General features: G+C 48.6%; 1 protein-coding gene across 1 annotated transcript in view; it reads left to right on the top strand.

Annotated features, from left to right (window-relative positions):
- Window positions 1-19,475, top strand: part of LOC115641316 — a 627,798-nt gene that overhangs the window by 59,091 nt on the left and 549,232 nt on the right. Inside the window, 8 exon segments of the mRNA XM_030544363.1 lie at window positions 7,448-7,482; window positions 7,484-7,633; window positions 7,635-7,744; window positions 9,755-10,091; window positions 14,984-15,294; window positions 16,240-16,256; window positions 16,341-16,647; window positions 17,505-17,517. Of these exon segments, the coding sequence (XP_030400223.1) occupies window positions 7,448-7,482; window positions 7,484-7,633; window positions 7,635-7,744; window positions 9,755-10,091; window positions 14,984-15,294; window positions 16,240-16,256; window positions 16,341-16,647; window positions 17,505-17,517 (1,280 nt within the window).

The following is a 19,475-nucleotide window of genomic DNA, read 5'->3' as shown; positions in this document are numbered from 1 at the left end:
CCATCAGGAGTTTTGCTGGACTATATCCAGCAGCTGCTATTGGTGTTAATCTGTAACTCAGTAGACCGAGGAATGTATCTTCCTGCTGTAGGATTTTCTTGGCTGTCTGTCCAGCTCTCTCAGCAGCCCCTGCATTTGCTTTGGGTAATGTGGGTGGCTCATGATAACATTAAAATCATATTTAGTTTGGAATGACAAATTCTGCTGCAGTGAATTGCGGTCTGTTGCTCTGGAATACCAAAGAAAGCAAAAGTTCACTTCAGTCTCTCGATAATCCTAGGACTTGCTAAAATTATACCTTGCTACCAAACACTTCTCTTGCTGTGGACCATGCTGAGTAACAGATGCCTACAGGTGTACCTGGGTAATAAGACAAGGTCAAGACATATCATAAACAAAGGGCTACCACAAGGTTCTTTACTTGTGCCAACACTTTTTAATATTTACGTAAGTGACATGCCTCCAACTAAATCACAAAAATTTAGATATGCAGATAATCTTGCCATGACGATCCAAACATCAAACCTCCATGACATTGAGAAAGAAATAACTGAGGGACTCCAAAATATGGACCAGTATTTCCAGAAATGGAAGCTCAAACCAAACCCTAGAAAAACAATAGTAAATGCATTTCATCTTGATTATAAGAGTGCGAAAACCTATGTGAAAGTAGCTTTCTGTGGCGAAAATGTGCAACATGATTACACTCCAACATATCTCAGAGTGAAACTTGACCGCACTGGCACCTTCCATTCCTTCGAGAAGGTAGCTACAAAGATAAAAACAAGAGCCAACATAATCCAGGAAGTAGCAGTGCAATCTGAGGTGCATTAGCATCAGTGTTGCGAACATCTGCAAGAACACTTGTAGATTCAGTAGCTGAATATTGTGCACCAGAATGGAGCAGATGCAGCCATACAAGACTTGTGGATACTGTGCTACAGCGTGGCCAGAGGGCAGTAGGAGAGTGTTAGCAGGGAGCCTTATTCCCTGCAAGGAGAGGAAGGTTTGCTATAGATTAACTAGAGCACCTGAAGCCAATTAGAGCACCAGCAGTCAGTCATGTGAATAAAACCCCTGCTTCAGTCAGCCAGTGTGGGAGTTGGAGCAGGAAGGTTTGGCTGGAGCAGAGAACAGTTTGAAGGAGTTGGAGCAGAGAACAGTTTTGAAGAGAGACCAAAAGGAAAGTTTGGAGGAGTGCTGCCGTGGGCTGAGAAATCCAAAAAAACCCTAGGTAAGGTGCACCTGGCTTATGTGGAAGGAGGGCAAGAAGCCCCTTCACAAGCTGAAGGGCAGGAGAGGGAAGTAGCCCAGGGGAAGGAACCGCTAGTTCAAGTGGTTCACCACAAACCTCAGGATCCCTGGGTTGGGACCTGGAGAAGAGAGCAGGCCCAGGTCCCTCCCTCTCCACTCCCCTCCTCAAGGACACTAGTGGGGTAATTAAAATACCGATTCAGAGGCAAGCAATGGCGCCCTGAACCTTCCCCAAGGAAGAGAAAGCGCGAGACCCAGCATAACAGTACCGGCAATTTGCCACAATACCCAGCTAAATACAGTGATATGATGCATCACAGGAACCCTTAAGTCCACTCCAACACCATGGCTACCTGTCCTGTCTAACATCGCTCCCCTGCCAATACACTGAACTGCTGCAACACTCCATGAAGTACAGTGAATCCAGGAAAACAGATGTCTTCCTTTCACCAAGACTTTAACAATGCCATCCTCCCCCACCCCACAACATCCTTAGTCCCGCAAGCCTTTCTGGGAACGTTCCTTTAGCCTCATACAATCAGACTATGATCAGAAGGAGGCTTGGAAAGCAGATTGTACTAAACAACTCTTAAAAAGAAGCACATTCTGCCAGATCCCACACACAAGGTCCCTGGGTTTGACCTTCCATGGTCATCTTTGATAACTCTGAATGGAATTTGAACCAGACATAGTATATGCGGATATCTAATGCACAAATGGAAAATCAAGGACTGCCCAGTGTGTGAATGTGGTTCCCCACAACAAACCGTCGAACATATCACTACCTACTGCCCAATTGATAAATATGAAGGAGGCGTTACTGTAATAAATTCTGCTTCTCCTGATGTAGCCATTTGACTCAATTAATTTCAGGTGAAATTGTAGTTGCTGCTTTACACCAGCCACAGGAAAGAACTGTGACATGTCTTTCAAGTACTTTTCTATATACCTGGAAAAATAGTCCATGATAACCGGGTAATGACAGCCGCTGAATTTCCATAAATCTGCAGCTAGTCTCTTCAAGGTCTCTCTAGCAGAAGTGTTTGTACACTGTATAGTTCAGCATTGTCTCTTAAATTGATTTTTACTGGATCTCTTTTCAAAAGCCCAACATCACAAGAACATAAGAACAGCCATAATGGATCAGAGCAATCGTCCATCTAGCCCAGGATCCCGTCTTCCAGTAGTGGCCAATGCCAGATGCTTCAGAGGGAATGAACAGAACAGGCAATCATCAAGTGATCCATCCCCTGTAGTCCACTCCAAGCTTCTGGCAAAAAGAGGCTAAGGACCCTCAGAGCAGTTGCATCCCTTCCCATCCTGGCTAATAGTCATTGATGGACCTATCCCCTCATGAACTTCTCTAGTTCTTTTTTTGAATCCTATTAGAGTTTGGGCCTTCACAACACCCCCTGTCAAACAGTTCCACAGGCTGACTTTGTGTTATATCATCAAATCATCCAGTGAGTTCTTCCACCTTTCTCACTAAGCCTATCCAGCTGCCATACTGCGGCTGAGATCATTGATCTGTGGTTCTTTGATCCTATGCACTCTGAATGCAAAGCTTTAGTCTTAGTAAGTTGTTTCTGTGGTGAACTGGCCCATGCAGTTCAGAATATCTCCAGGGCTAGTCACAGCTGTGTCAGGTGACTTCAGCTCTGGGAGGGGTTGAAGGGGATTGTTAGTCCTTTCTGAGATGCCTGAGACATCAGCTTCTGAGTCAATTTGCTAGTCAATTGTCTTTCCATGAATATTCAGTTTCACTCTTCAGCCAGGCTCTATGTCATCACACGTGATGGATCCCAGAAACAACAGCTCTTGATTGTCTGTAATCTGAGTCAGCTCCATAACTATTTTGGTGCTGCAAACAGCTGCAAAATGTCCATATTTCATGCAAATATTACACCGTGTGCCTCTGGCTGGACATGCATCACCTTTTGGGCTAGGGCATTTTCTCTGTGCATGTAGGCCGGGATTTTTCCCTCCTAGTCTGGTGTTCTGTCTCCTGGCCTCAGGGGTTTTACCATTCAAATATCTGTTTATAGCTTCTAAGGCTACAGCTACACTAGAGAGTTTATAGCAGAGGAGTTGCAGCGATGCAGTGGTGCTGCTGTAAGCTCTCTAATGTAATCACTCTGAGCTGACGGGAAAGCTCTCCAGTTGGCTTAACTACTCCAACCCCGTGAGCGGCAGTAGCTACATCAGTGGGAGAGCTTCTTCTGCCCACATAGCGCTGTCCACACCGGTGCTTAGATCAATGTAACTTACATTGCTCGGGTGGGATGGGGGGCTTTTTCAGACCCCTGAGCAACATAAGTTATACTAGCAGCAAAGAATCCTGTGGCACCTTATAGACTAACAGACGTTTTGGAGCATGAGCTTTCGTGGGTGAATACCCACTTCCTCAGATGCATGTAATGGAAATATCCAGGGGCAGGTATATATATGTGTGCTAGCAAGCAAGCTAGAGATAACGAGGTCAGTTCAATCAGGGAGGATGAGGCCCTGTTCTAGCAGCTGAGGTGTGAAAACCAAGAGAGGAGAAACTGCTTCTGTAATTGGCAAGCCATTCACAGTCTTTGTTCAATCCTGAGCTGATGGTGTCAAATTTGCAGATGAACTGAAGCTCAGCAGTTTCTCTTTGAAGTCTGGTCCTGAAGTTTTTTTGCTGCAGGATGGCCACCTTAAGGTCTGCTATAGTGTGGCCAGGGAGGTTGAAGTGCTCTCCTACAGGTTTTTGTATATTGCCATTCCTAATGTCTGATTTGTGTCCATTTATCCTTTTCCGTAGAGACTGTCCAGTTTGGCCGATGTACATAGCAGAGGGGCATAGCTGGCATATGATGGCGTATATTACATTGGTGGATGTGCAGGTGAATGAACCAGTGATGGTGTGGCTGATCTGGTTAGGTCCTGTGATGTTTACCATCACCATCACAGGACCTAACCAGATCAGCCACACCATCACTGGTTCATTCACCTGCACATCCACCAATGTAATATACGCCATCATATGCCAGCTATGCCCCTCTGCTATGTACATCGGCCAAACTGGACAGTCTCTACGGAAAAGGATAAATGGACACAAATCAGACATTAGGAATGGCAATATACAAAAACCTGTAGGAGAGCACTTCAACCTCCCTGGCCACACTATAGCAGACCTTAAGGTGGCCATCCTGCAGCAAAAAAACTTCAGGACCAGACTTCAAAGAGAAACTGCTGAGCTTCAGTTCATCTGCAAATTTGACACCATCAGCTCAGGATTGAACAAAGACTGTGAATGGCTTGCCAATTACAGAAGCAGTTTCTCCTCTCTTGGTTTTCACACCTCAACTGCTAGAACAGGGCCTCATCCTCCCTGATTGAACTGACCTCGTTATCTCTAGCTTGCTTGCTAGCACACATATATATACCTGCCCCTGGATATTTCCATTACATGCATCTGAGGAAGTGGGTATTCACCCACGAAAGCTCATGCTCCAAAACGTCTGTTAGTCTATAAGGTGCCACAGGATTCTTTGCTGCTTTTACAGATCCAGACTAACACGGCTGCCCTCTGATATAAGTTATACTGCAGCAAGTGCTAGTGTAGACATTGCCTAAGCTAGTTTCATGTTTTTCAAGTTGCTCCTGCCTTTGGTTCTGTTGTTTGACTAATTCAGACTGGTTTGCTGTTTGAACAGCTGGGGCTAGAGTTAAATCTCTCTTCAGTTGTAGCTGCTGTGAAAGGATTTTATCTGTTAGCCCAGTAATCAGCTTGTCTGTGATATTTTCAGACTTTGCATTCCCAAAATCACAGTTTTTAGCCTATCTATGTGGAGCTTTTATAAAACATTCAAAACTTTCCCCGGGTTTTTGAGTTATCTGGTGAAAACAAGCTCTTCCATAAGCCGCATTTCTCTGAGATATAAAGTATGCAGCAAACATAGCCAGAGGCCTTTCATAGTCACCTTTGTGACTGCTTCAGGAACGTGAAAGGATTTAAAGATATGCTCTGCCTCCTTCCCGTAGCCGATACTAAAGCTCTCCAGTGTCTTTGTGCAGCTTGGCAGCAATGTGAAATCTTGGTTCCAGTGCGTCCATGGTGAGGTTTGTGAAAGCTGAAGTTCTCTGGGGCACTGAAGAGTGGCCTGGTGACGAGATCCTGCAACCTTTGTAGCTTTGTTCCTTCTGTTTTTGTTCTTTGTTTACTCCCAGACACTGTCATGTTTTTCTGTACCAGACATGGACTGGTCACAGAGTTTGCTTTTACACATCAGGGTCCTTTAATGCTCTGCCAGATATGGCTGAGGTTAGCTTTAAAAAAGGTATTTTACACACCTCACCACCTAGTGGCTGAGCAGTATAATACAGTTTAGCACTGCATTACACAGCGTGTGGGGCTATCACACTCCACGTTGGGGGAAGCCAGGCTGGAGGGGAGCAGGGTGTGGGGGTCCTTCGGAGGCGCAGGTGGCTCGGTTTGGAAGGGTTGGTGCAGTGTCACTGGTTCTGACGTCGCTCACCAGGTCTTCTCTTTTGCCAGCTACTTAGGGCTCATCCACACTTGAAACATTACAGTGGCAACTCGGTAGCTGTAGCGCTTCCGTATAGATGCTACCAGTACTAACATCAGGGGCTCTCCTGTCGGTGCAGGAAATCCACCCTCTGGGAGTCAGGAGCTAGAGTCATTGAAATATGACGTGCAGCTGAGGCCACTGCTTACATCAGCCAGTGTTTGGAGATTCCTGAAACGTCCAGCCAGAGGGACAGAGACTTACCTCATGTCTTTGCTTTCTTTCAGCTTCCGTGACAGGATTCTCCATGGCAGGTAAATATCAACATAGGCAGAGGGTGGGGGGGTTTGTCCATGTGTGGGGGGTACATACTGCAGTGTGCAGCTATCTCATAAATTGAGGTGGGGAAGGGCAGAGATAAGATTATTTAATCTAGTGGTGCAAATATAGAACTGGAGGCCTGGGTTCAAGTCCTAACTCACCCTATGGTCTCAGCCTGTCACTTCCTTGCCATGTGTCTCAGTTTCCCCCCCCCCCCCCCCAGTGAATTGTTAACAAGGTAGAGCACAGGGCATCCTGGCTTTTGGGCCCCAGTACAAATACCCAGGCCACCCAGCATCTCAAAGGCTCACCCTTGCTCAGCAAGTCTGAGCGACATTTGAGCTCTGTCAGTTCCTGGCTGGGCCACTTCAGTCTGGGGTATGATCTGCCCCAACAGATATTTTTACCTTTGGCTATTGCTAGACTCATTTCAGCTCACCTCTAGCTGCAACTAGCGCATGGCCCCGACCTTTGCACCGGGGCACCGTGACACCAGCTGGGGCTTGCGGGAGGTGGGGGTGGGGTGCCAGGAGTTGGGCTGACGTGGTGCTGTCACCACAGGAGGGTGCTCAGTTCAGCACGGGGCCAGCCCTGTCTGTCTGGACGCTGTGGAATATGGAGGAGCCGAGTCAGCCCCAGTCAGGGCCAGTGGAGGCTTTGAGGGAGCAGAACTACAGGCCTGTGAGGCTGCTGCTGTTGGTTCTGGTCAGGCAGGGGCATCGGGGAGCAAACGGGGAGGGAGCACAGGCAGGGGCAAAGGGCAGTTCAGTCTCCTGACCAGTTTTGTCCTTTGCCCCTTGGCTGGGAGCCGCTCAGACTGAGGGCTGGCCTGGCCTGCACACACCTGTCCTGTCATGGAGAGGGATTAACCCCAACAGCTCAATTCAAATTTTTGGCATCAGAGAGCTGCAGTGGCTGCGACTTCCACTCACAACCAGCTTGGACCCAGGGCCCCAGAACTCCCTGTGCCTGTTCCCTGCATGCCAGCCACTGCCCCTCCTTCAGCTGGGGCCAAACAGAAACTGGTGCCCTCCGGGGAAAAGCCCCAGGTTTCCTTCCCCCAACGTACTGCATCAGCTCATCCCCCTTGCACAGACTGTACTGGAGCCAGAGTCCCTTGGGGGGAAAGACCCTGTGTCCCATTCTCTATCCCATGAGTCAGCCATTTCCCCAGCTCTGGGGCTGGATCAGAGCTGGTGACTGCCACAGGGGAACCCACCAGTGTGCTAGTCTCAGCCCCCCTAAGCCAGCCAGTCTGCCACACTGGGAGTGAATGGGAGCCAGAGCAAACTATATTCCTTTCCTCTAGCCCATCACTGAGTGTTTATCCCCATGGGGTGTTTGCAGACTCAGGCATCCCAGAACTAACTCAGCTCCAACTGGTGAATGGCCAGAGTCACTGCGCTGGGAGTCGAGGTTCTTCACGACCAGCAGTGGGGAACCGTGTGTGATGACATCTGAAGTTTAACTGAGGTCAGAGTCATGTGCAGGTAGCTGGGCTGTGGGACGACGTTATCAGTCCCACCTCGGTCCCAATTTGAACAGGGAACTGACTAGATGAGATGAGGTAAACTGCACAGGGACAGATGCTGCCCTTTCCAAATGCAGGCCTAGGCCTTGGGGAGACAATAAGTGTGACCAGGTGGAAGATGCTGGTGTTGAGTGCTCAGGTAAGCCTCATCTCTTGCGTCAAGTTGGATGATGAAGGGACTGGATTAGGAAGCTTTCAGCGCAACCTCTGGTTCCCTGTCTGAGTTCCCATGCTCCAGTGCAGTGCTATGGACCTGTACTGAAGGGAGAAGGTTGGGCACACAGTAAGGGGTGCTTTTCCCTAGTTGTCTGGGATGAACCCAGTCCTCCTGCTGGCTGATAAAAGGTCTGTGCTTCAGGGTATGGGGCTCTCGCCTCACAGTCCGTGATGCTCACAATTCCACAGAGTGGAGCTAGATAGCATGCACTGCAGAGGGTGGTGTGTGAGGCACAATGAGAGGCCCTCTCTCCGCTCTGATCCCCCGATCCCACACCCTTCTGGCACAATGGGACGCTGGGTAAGCATGGATCCCAGCTGTGGGATTTGGTGTCAAACAGAGCTTGCAGCTGCTCCTGGGGACTGGAAACCCAGGTCACTTTGTCAAGAGTTGGGCTAATAGCTCAACCATGCTGGACAATTTGCACCACAGATAATTAGCCCTGAACCTGTAACGCCCCCCAAAGCTCTAACTGGATGAACATTTTCCCCTACTTCCTGTCATGCACAGTCACCATATTTCTGAGCCCTGATTCTCAGCTGCCCTGTCCGACTCTGAAGTGGCAGCATGTCAGTGGAGGGGACTGAACCCTTGACATGCAGTGGCTGTGGGAGAAGGCCAGTCACACCCATCAGTGGTAGGCGACACATTGATCAGCATCACTTGTGATCAGATGCACAGAAATCTCTCTGAGTGTTTATTGCATTTGCAGGGAGTGGGGCTGGGGCTCAGCAGAGGCTGCTCTCCCTGCAGATTTATGCATAATCACAAGGCCTCAGCTCACGTCTAAGGGCCTTGCTGCAGGGTGCAGTTTGGGGACCACAGGAGGGGGCTTCCCTCTCTCAGAGTCAGTGCTGATCCCAATCCCACCATGTGGTGCCAGGATACCATGCTGCAGGCTGAGGTGCATACGTCACTGTGAGAGCCCCTCTCCCACCTCTGCTCACTCTGATCCCTTCACCCAACTACAGCACTGTGTGCGCTCTGTGACCAGTAAGTTCTAGTTAGACTCAATTGGTGTCTTATTTTGAGGAGATGAGAGGTTTGGTTAGTTAGGGGAATAGCTTTGATGTGCTCTGCTTAGATATATGCCATTTTCCTATGTGGTGTAGTTACAGCCATGTCGGTCCCAGGATACGAGAGAGACAAGGTGGGTGAGAAAATGTAATTTATTGGACCAACTTCTCTTGGTGAGAAAGACAAGCTTTCCAACCACACAGAGCCCAGACCTGAAGAAGAGTTCTGTGTGAACACCAAAGCTTGTCTCTCTCACCAGCTGAAGCTGGGCAAATAAAAGACATTACCTCACCCATGTTGTCTGTCTAGATTTCTGAGGGTGGGGGGTGCATAATCAGCTGAACAGGAACTCCCAGTCTGACACTGTGACCAAAAGGGCTAATGCAATCCTGGGATGCATACATGGGGAAACTCCAGTAACTGTAGAGAGGTTATTCTACCTCTGTAGTTGGCACTGGTGTGACCGTTGATGGAATCCTGTGTCCAGTTCTAGTGCTACAACTCAAGAACAATACTGATAAATGTAAGAAGGTTCAGAGAAGAACCGTGAGAATGATCAGAGGATTAGAAAACCTGCCTTGTAAAACAGAGGAGCTCAGTCTGTTTAGTTTAACAAAGAGAAAATGATGGGGACATTTGATCAGTCTATAATTACCATCATGGGGAACAGAAATGTGATAATAAAGGGCTCTTCAATCTTACAGGCAAGTGATTAATAAGATCTGATGGCTGGAAGTTGAAGAGAGACAAATTTAGATTACAAATAAAGTGCAAATTTGTAATGATGAGGATTATTAACTGTTGGAACAGCTTGCCAAGGGCTGTGGGAGGCTATATATTCCGCAGCATCACTAGTAATCAGATGTTCAGAAATCTCTCTGAGTGTTTCTCCCTTTGGGTTGTTTGCAGGTTCAGCCATTCCAGATCCAGCTCCGCTCCGACTGGTGAACGGCCCAAATCGATGCACCGGGAGAGTCGAGGTGCTTCATAACCAGCAGTGGGGAACCGTGTGTGACGACAGTTGGGACTTACATGATGCCACTGTCGTGTGTAGGCAGCTGGGCTGTGGGATGGCGTTATCAGCCCCAGGGGAGGCCTGGTTTGGGCAAGGATCTGACAACATCTGGCTGGATGAGACTAACTGCACGGGGACAGAAGCTGCCCTCTCTGAATGCAGGGCTAGGCCTTGGGGAGACAATACGTGTAACCACGTGGAAGATGCCGGTGTCAAGTGCTCAGGTAACCCTCATCCATGTCATAGACTCATAGACTTTAAGGCCAGAAGGGACTATCATGATCATCTAGTATGACTTCCTGCACCTTACAGGCCGTGGAACCTGACCAACCCACTCCTGTACCAGACCCACTTCTTTTCTTTTATTTATAAGGCTATAGAACCTGCTACTATTGGTTTTAATTTCCTTTGCAAGGTGCAACTCTGCTTGGCTTTTGGCCATTCTCAATTTTTCCCTGTATTTTCTGACATCTGAGAGGTAGCTTGCCTTGCTGATCCATCCCATCTTCTATTCCTTCTGGGCTTTCTCCTTTCTCTTAACCACTTGTTTGAAATGCTTGCTCATCCAGCTAGATCTGCAACCATTCCCTACAAAATTTTTCCTCTTGCTTGATATGCAGGCTTCAGATCCTTAATTTTTTCAGTTCAATCCACTTCCCTAACTAATTCCCTTAATTTTTTAAAGTTAGCCCTTTTGACATGAAGGACCCCAGGTGCAGATCTGTTTTTATTTACCCTTCTGTTTAGTTTAAACTGAATTAGGTCATAATCATTCAAACTAAGGTTGTCCCCTACAAACGGTTCTTCTCTGAGAACCTCACTACTCACCAATACCCAGTCTAAAATCGCATCACTTCTTGTTGGTTTGGTGACTATTTGTGAAGATATCTGTCAGCTATCATGTCCAGGAAAATCTGGGCCCGACTATTATTAGTAGCATTCTATTATTGTTATTAGTAGTAGTAGCAATCTATACCTGGGAAGCTAAAGTCTCTAATAATCTCTCAATTCCAAGTAGTATTTATTTAATTAAAAACATTAAAGAGCTCTCTATCTGTATCCAAATTGGATCCTGGGGGTCTGTAACATACCCCAAGCACTATCACAGGGATACCTCTAGTAGATTTTCCCTCAAAGTGATTTTGACCCAAACAAACTCTGCCTTATCCATTCCATCACTTCTAATTTCTTTCCAGTCTACCTCATCATTAATATATATACAGCTATTCTATCACCTTTACCTTGATTTCTGTCTTCCCTGAACAGCACATACCCTTCAATACCTGGACTCAATACCTGTACTACTCCATCATGTTTCTGTTATCTTTATAATATCTGGTTTCACTTCCTGCACCAGTAGTTCTAGTTTCTCCCTTTTGATACCCAGACTCCATGCATAGGTGTGCAGACATCTTCCTTCTTTCTGCCTGGCATTGCCCAGGTTCCTCACCTACTTAGGTACAGTCATTCTACCGCCAGTATGGCCTACCTGACTGTTAATATCAAGGGTATCAGCACCTAATGCTCTTAATGTCCATTCGCTACACAATGTTCTTTCTTTCTCCATTACTCTATCTTCTCTTATTTGATTTTCCTCCCGCTCAATGTTAGAATCAGGCATGGTGATTACATGAGCATCTTCCCTGAGTTCCTAGTTTAAAGATCTTTTAATCAGCTGTGCCAACCTCCATCCCATAAGCCTGTTTCCTTCCCTACGCAGGTGGAGTCCATCCTGAGAGAAAAGTCCTCTGTCCGTGAATGCCTCCCAGTGGTCAAAAATCCCAAACTCTCCTTATCGCACCACTGCCTGAGCCATCTGTTGATCATCATCATTTTGTCTCGCCTTCACTCTCCTCATCTAGGGACAGGTAGAATCCCACTGAAGAGCTCCTGAGCCTCCATTTCCTTGGGTCTCTCTCAGCCTGGCATAGTTTCCCTTGATGCATTCCAGTGAGAATCACAGTATCATTTGTTCCCACGTGAAGGACAATCAATTGATTCTTTCCAGCTTCCATTAGGATCCTCTTCAGCCTCTGGTCCACATCTTTGCTCCCATCAGACAGCACACCCAGGTGTTCTCCAGATCAATTCTGGTGACAGACCCGTCTGTTCTCCTTAGTAGGGAGTCACCAGTCACATAGACATGCCTCTTCCTGGTGATGGTGTGATTTTCCGGCCTTCCTCCGGTCCTTTCTGGCTGCAAGGCCTCTTGTCTTTGGGTCTCCCTTGCAATCTTCTGTGAGTCATCTTGTATCCTTCTGGGGCTCCAAACTCTAGCTATAGCCATTGACTCTTCCCCAGTTCTTATAGGACTAGCCACACTTTTCTTTTCCTTCCCGTCCCATCTTCTGTTGCTGCCTGCCATGCCTCTTCTTCATTTCCTAACTCAACAGACCTGGTCCTGAGCTCTATTTCTCCTTCACTAACCCGTCTTTTCCTCTGCCTGGTTCTCATAGTCCCATGCTTTCAATGGTCACTTTCCTCACCCAGCAGTCTCACCTCAGAGTTCTTCAGCCCAGCTTTCATATGCAAGTCTTGACTTTTCCCTTCAGCCTCCCCTTGCCTTTGCTCCATCATCTGCCCTTTGAAACTCAACCATTGTTTCCACCTACACCTCCAAACCTCTCATCTTCTCTTCCATCAGCTCCAACTGGTGTCACTTCATACAAATTACACTTTTTCAGCTACTCTCTCTAGCATAGTGTATATTCTGTAGCTTCCACATCTTCCATTACTTGGATCACTACCACTGCTGCCTCTGTACATGGAATAGACTTCCTGCTTAAACTCATAACAGGAAAAAAAACACCAAAACAAGCCCAGAACACCACACTCCTTTCACCAAACTTCCCTAACAAACTCCCACTCAGACTGTGTTAGCTCTGTTTGCCAGCTCCTCTAATGCTGCTCTACGCTGTTGGCTGACCGCTTGGATGCCCACAAAACTCACACACTGCCCATAAGGAACAGCCTCTACATTCCCCAGGGAGTGCTGTGCTACAGGGAGGGATGTTGGTATTGTCACAGTTCAGGGTAGTTACACCTGTATTCCCTCTCCAGGATCCACCAAGGACACCTCCTTTCAGGATTCTGGTTTCGCGGCCATCACCACTCTTGGGCAGAGAGCCATGTCTCTCTCCCTTCACACTGGGATATTTCCAGGTTGCACAGCCCCTGTTTATACCATGACTTTCCCCAGCAAGACCACCTGAAGAGGTCTTCTTGCCTTCTCTTCAGAGACTAATACAACATTATTGCCCATAATTTATACTTAAAGTAAAAGAATTAGAGAGAAAACATATTAAAACTAATACAAGAGCCTACACTCATGCTAATAAACTAAGCAGAGATCACTCCAACATGGGCTCGGGCAGGAGCTGTCCTTCAGCCCCCACCCTGGGGTTTTCCTGTGGTTACAAGTTCGTCACACCTGTGCCCTGAACAAGAACTCAGACCTCTGCGGCCTCAGCAGACCACCTTCTTCCAAATCTTTCCTAGGCATTGGAGTTCCTGTCCATTTGCTGGGTCAGGAAGGAGATCCTGAGTCAGTTTAAATACAGATTATTTATCCCAAACTCATTTCTGGTCTGCTAGAGAATCCAGTCTCACCCTTGGAAGAGATGGTGAATGGGTGATCAGCCAACCAATGGGTCCCTTCCCCAGGGTCAAGCTCCAAATGGCTGAGAACCAGAGGGCTCACACTAGCTTACCCCCTCCTCCTACATGAGTTACAAATAATCTCACAGCCACGCAGAAGCAATTGCCTTTTTAACTTAGTGGATCCCAAAGGTATTCAACTTACTTCAGTAAGGCATATGTGGGATATTGCAGGACTATCATAGGGTCTTTCTAGGGGACTTTCTCCCCTCTGAGTAAGTGCTGACCCAGTAACCAGTTGGGTTGCTAATGGGTGATGTATGTTAGGGGAGGTGTGAGGGTGGCTCCATACGGGGACATGTCCTGGCCAAAGGGATGGGTGTGAGTCAGCAGGAGGCGCTCTTCCCTCTTGCTCACTTGAAGTCTCAATGCAGCAGACTGTGAGCTGCAGACGGTGCACTGGGTGGTTCAGCAGTGGTGCTCTTCTCTCAGAATCAGCAAGGAGCCCATGATGCCAGATAGCCATTGGGGAACTTGTGCTGCAGAGACTGGTCTGGGTGACTCTGAACATGGAGTTCTCACCTCTCAATCTTTAGTGACTTATGCACCCAGAGTGGTGCTGGTATCCTGTACTGCTGGGGAAAGGGGGCATCCATAGACAGTCCTCTCTGTTCTGAATCACTGATGACTAAAAAACCAGAGTGCAGGGCCGGCTCTAGCAATTTCGTCACCCCAAGCACGGTGGCACGCCGCAGGGGGCGCTCTGCCGCTTGCAGGTCCCGTGGCTCCGGTGGACCTCCCGCAGGCGTTTCTGCGGTAGGTCCACCGGGGCCGCGGGACCAGCAGACCGTCCGCAGCCACGCCTGCGGCAGCTCCACCAGAGCCGCCTGCCGCCCTCCCAGCAACCGGCAGAGTGCCCTCCTCGGCATGCAGCCCCAAGCATGCGCTTGGCACGCTGTGGCCTGGAGCCGGCCCTGCCAGAGTGTGGTGCTGGAGTTGCTGTACCAAAGGGAGTGGGGTTGGTGACTGAGTGGGGGGTGTTCTTCCCTCTCTGTCATTGGTGACTCCAATGGTCCAGTACGTAGGGAGAGGACAATGTGTGTATGGAGTGAGGAGTGTAGTGTGGAGCTGTGGCAGGTGTTTCCCATCTGAATCATCGCAGATCACCCTGCCCCACTGCAACACAACAGGGTATGGCGTGGCCACAGATCCCACTGGATAGATTTGGAGTCAGCTTGGCCCTAGAGACACTCACGAGGTTTATAAACTTTGGGTCAGTTAATCAAGAGCTGGGATCTTAAACCTGTCCTTGCAGGTTTTAGACTCAGGTAATCAACGGTTGGACTTTTAACACAGAGGAGATTCCAGTATTGGGCTCTCAGGTAATCCTTATCCAGTTCACATCCTACACAGCACTAAATCGATCAGTAGGTGGGGCTACCTTCTCCAGCATAATTCGTGATCTGGTGCACAGGAATTTCTTTGTGTGTTTCTTCCCTGGGAGTGTTTGCAGGACCAGCTGATCCTGGGACGGCTCCAATCCGACTGGTGAATGGCCCCAGTCGCTGCGCTGGGAGAGTTGAGGTGTTTTATAACCAGCACTGGAGAAGTATATGTGATGACAGCTGGGACTTATATGATGCCAGAGTTGTATGCAGGCAGGTTGGCTGCGGGATGCCATTATCAGCCCTAGTTGGGGCTCGCTTTGGACAAGGATCTAATGCTATCTGGCTGGATGACGTTCACTGCATAGGGACAGAAGTAGCCCTCTCCAAATGCAACATTAGACCTTGGGGAGACCATAACTGTAACCACACACAAGATGCCAGTGTTGTGTGCTCAGGTAAGTCTCATTAACATTGTATCAGACCTGGCAGGATGGGGAGCAGTGGTGCAGAGAGGGTTGTTGGTGTCTCTCTGGGGGTCCTCATTCATCTGAGTCAGTGCTGACCTCAGTGGCCAATTGCTTTGCTATTAAGTTATGCACATTAGGGAGGTGCTGGGTGGCTCGTTAAGGGGCAAGCTCCTCTCTGATGCCGTGCCCAAGAGATTTGCAAGAAGGCCTGTGTTGGCAGGAAGGATGTGTGTCAGTCTGTCGGCAGGGGGGATTTTTCCACTGGACTCCTTTCAAAGGTCAGGACTCCATAGCTGTACTGGGGGCACTGGCATGCGGGAAGCAGGATAGTGCATTAGGGTCTCATTAGAGGAATCTCTCCTCTCCAGTCCATAATGACCTCAATGCCTCAGCATCGTACTAGGCACACATTGCTGGCAAATCAGGGGACACTCCACTCTGATATTGCCACTGTGTGAAATTCCAGGGCGCTGTGCTCATGGGGCACCCTGGAGCGAAAAACAGGGCTTAAATCAGCCAGAGCTGTTGTGAATGGAGTTCCAGTAAATATTTTCACACCCTACCTCCCAAGTTTTTATAGCATGTTAGGGGAGGGAGGGATCCAGGAAATACTCTATAAGAATTTAACCCATGGCAAAAAGTGTTTTCTCATCTGAGTTAGCAGTGATCCTTCTCCATCACTACCGCACAATGGGGCGCCGTGTGGCCATAGATCCCCCTGGTGAGATTTGAGGTCAAATGGAGCCTGCGGCTAATCACGAAGAGGGTCCCTTTGGTAACAATCAAACCCTTAACCTCCATCATGTGAGGTGATTTTAGAATCTTGTTAGTATCCCTTAAATCTCTAACCCTGCAGCCATGGAGAAGATGCCATGTCAGGTATAATCTTTATCCATCTCATATTGTACATGGCACTTGATCCATCTATGGGAGGTACTACATTCCCCAGTGTCAATAGTGATCAGATGCAAAGGAATCTCCCTGAGCGTTTAACGAGTGTGGTGTTTGTATCTTTCCTCATTACAGACGTACAGGAGCTCCAGCTGGTGAATGGCCCCAGTCGCTGTGCTGGGAGGGTCGAGGTGCTTCACAACCAGCAGCGGGGAACCGTGTGTGATCACGACTGGGATTTACAGGATGCTGGAGTCGTGTACAGGCAGCTGGGCTGTGGGACGGCATTATCAGCCCCAGGCGGGGCTCAGTTTGGGCAAGGATCTGATCCCATCTGGCTGGATGATGTGCACTGCACAGGGACAGAAGCTGCCCTCTCCGAATGCAGGGCTAGGCCCTGGGCAGACAATAAGTGTAATCACGGAGAAGATGCCAGTGTTGTGTGCTCAGGTGTCTGTAGTGTTTTATTTAAATTGAATGAATGATTCTGTGTTAAATCATGGTGGATCTGGCTCCCATTGCTCCAATTTTAAGATCAACAGCCTAAGAATCATGCACAGGCCAATGCTATACTGATGCTCGCATACACGAAGATCTCATAGAGTCGGGGGGATCTCTTTCCTGCTGGCTATTGTTAGAAAGATAGTTCCTGCTGGGGTCCTCCCTTTGATCTTCCCAAGGGTCTTCCCCCTGGAGCCCAATCATAGAACCTTATTTAGTCTGTTGTTATGACCACACCTACACCTTATGTATATGCATGAGGGCATCAACCCTTCTTTCTTTCTTTATATTTCCACACCCCATGAATGTTGGGGTGCCCCATTTTTCATAGGCTGCTTGTTTTGTTCCCCTTATTCTGATTAGCATCTACCCACAACACATGTCCATGGTAACCTGCAGTCAAAGCAGGACACCCCCTCACCCCACAATCAGGTGTCTTGAGGTCTATACAATCTAGATGGACACCTTACAACATATTTCCAGAACAGGACTGTAGGTGTGCGTGTAACTTGAGGGGAGGCCACACCCCCTCACTATCTCGTTCCTAGAAAAGCAATCTGATAAAGGGGAAATTAGCTGTCTCTGATACCTAGGCCTCTGAGGTGAGCTGGGTATTAATCAGCTTCTGGGCTCAAGCCCCCAGGCACGTGGAGCCCCAAACAGTTTAGGGCTCTGGCCCTCAAGCAGGGCAGAGCAATCAATAGTCTAGGAGCCCAGGCCTCGGGCAGCAAAGCAGCAATCAGTCTAGGAGCCCAGGTTCTCCGACAGGGTGGGCACCAAACAGTTTAGAGGGTTCTGACCTCCAGGGAAGGCAGAGCTGTGACAAATCTAGGAGTCCAGGCCCTTATGCAGGGCAGAGGGGTAAATAGTCTAGGAGCTCAGCCCTCAGGCTGGGGGGATAGCTCAGTGGTTTAAGCATTGGGCTGCTAAACCCAAGGTTGTTAATTCAATCCTTGAGGGGGTGATTTGGGATTTAGTTGAGGATTGGTCCTGCTTTGAGCAGGGTGTTGGACTAGATGACCTTATGAAGTCCCTTCCAACCCTAATATTCTATGGCAGGGCACCAAGCAGTCCAGGGGTTCAGCCCTTAGGCATGGCAGGTCACCAAGCAGTCTAGGGGCTCAGTCCTTGCCATGGCAGAACTATAAAGGATCTAGCGCCTGAGCTCTGGTGGTTTTTAGACTCACACAGGCCTCCTGGAATATGATGGAGAGGCTGCCCCTGGGGTGGGGTGGCAGGATGTAGGGGGAGCTGGGCCCACCTGACTCCATCTGGTCTGAGCCCAGGGCCCTAACAGCAACAGAGTGTTCCCCATTGGGTCTGGGCAATCCAGCTGCAACATGCTGACCTGGATCCAGGCAGCAATGCAGCCAAACAAGAGTCAGCTGCGCCTGGGCTACTTTCTACCCTCCTTTCAGGGTGTATCTGTATCCTGGAGTCATCCAATGTCTCCCAGGGTACACCGCTGTAAATAGTCCCACAAGTTCCTCGGTGTCTGCAATGGTGGGGTGCTCTGGAAGCTCAGGAACAATCTTAGGGTAGCCGAGGTCCTCCTCAGCATCCCACTCCTACAGCGAGGGAGAAGCATATGTCTCCCTTGGCAACTCCAGCCCAACTGAGCTGCAGGACCCACCTTTTATACTCCCTGTTTCTGTCCCTCTCGTCTGTTTCTGGCAGGATGGCCATGGACCTCCTGGTTCCACACACCAACAGGTACATAGCCACACCCCCATGGCTACAATAGCCTATTGGCACATTTCCAGAAATCTTGTAAACTTTACTGGCTTAGGACTATTCTTAGGTTAAGATTCCTTACATCTGATGCCTGGTGTGACTAAACTGAAATCTTACACGTCTCAGCCTGTAGGTCTCACATTACTGCCATGCTTTACTTACACACCGACTACACACTCATCACTCCTAAATGTTTGTTAATTTTATAATCTTATTGCAATCTAGAGCTTCAACTTAAATCTATTTATCCCCCAGTGAGTGCATCTGAAATAACACGAGTTGACCATAACACTAGCTAATACAAAGATAAATGAATGACAGAATGAACTAATTGGCTACTTAACCCTCCTACATGGCATTCGTGGGCACTGTGCTGCAGGGAGGAGGTTGGTGTCTCTCCAGGAGGCTCTGTCCTTTCTGAGTCAGTGCTCAGCCCAGGACCAAAATTGTCACAAGGAGACGTGCTGGCAGGAAGGATGTGGGTGAGACAGAAGGAGGCTGTCTTCCTTTTTGCTCCATTGAAATCTCAGCACCTTTCCGTGCTGCAAATGCTGCAGTGAGTTATCCAGCAGGTGATTCTTTCCCTTCTAAGACAATACTGACCCTGGTATGTCAGTGAGCGACTGAGGGAGTGGTGCTGCAGGACATGGGGTGGGTGACTGAGTAGGTTCTGCTTTTCCTTTTCTGCCATTAGTGACTCCAGTGTGGTGGGAAAGGACAATCTGTGTGGGGGACAGAATGAGTAGTAGGGGTTCTGTGACAAATATTTTCTTCTCTGAGTCAACCCATATCCTTCTAACCAACTACAGCACAATGGAGCTCTGTGTGGCCACAGATCCCATTAGGTGGATGTGGAGTCAGGCCGGTCCTTCAGGTGCTCAAGGGACTAGAAATTTGGGGAAACTTGATCAAGCATTGAGCTTTTAAACCAATGATTCCTGATGAGTTCTGCAGCGGCCAGTGCAGCTGGCCCGGAGGCCACTTGAGCAGCTCAGGCATTCCCTGGGCCAGCCACACCGGTTGCTGCTGGGCAGTCTTGGCCA

This window comes from Gopherus evgoodei, unplaced genomic scaffold, assembly GCF_007399415.2.
Source record: "Gopherus evgoodei ecotype Sinaloan lineage unplaced genomic scaffold, rGopEvg1_v1.p scaffold_34_arrow_ctg1, whole genome shotgun sequence".
NCBI classification, from domain to species: Eukaryota; Metazoa; Chordata; order Testudines; family Testudinidae; genus Gopherus; species Gopherus evgoodei.
This window is presented reverse-complemented; position numbering and strand designations above follow the sequence as displayed.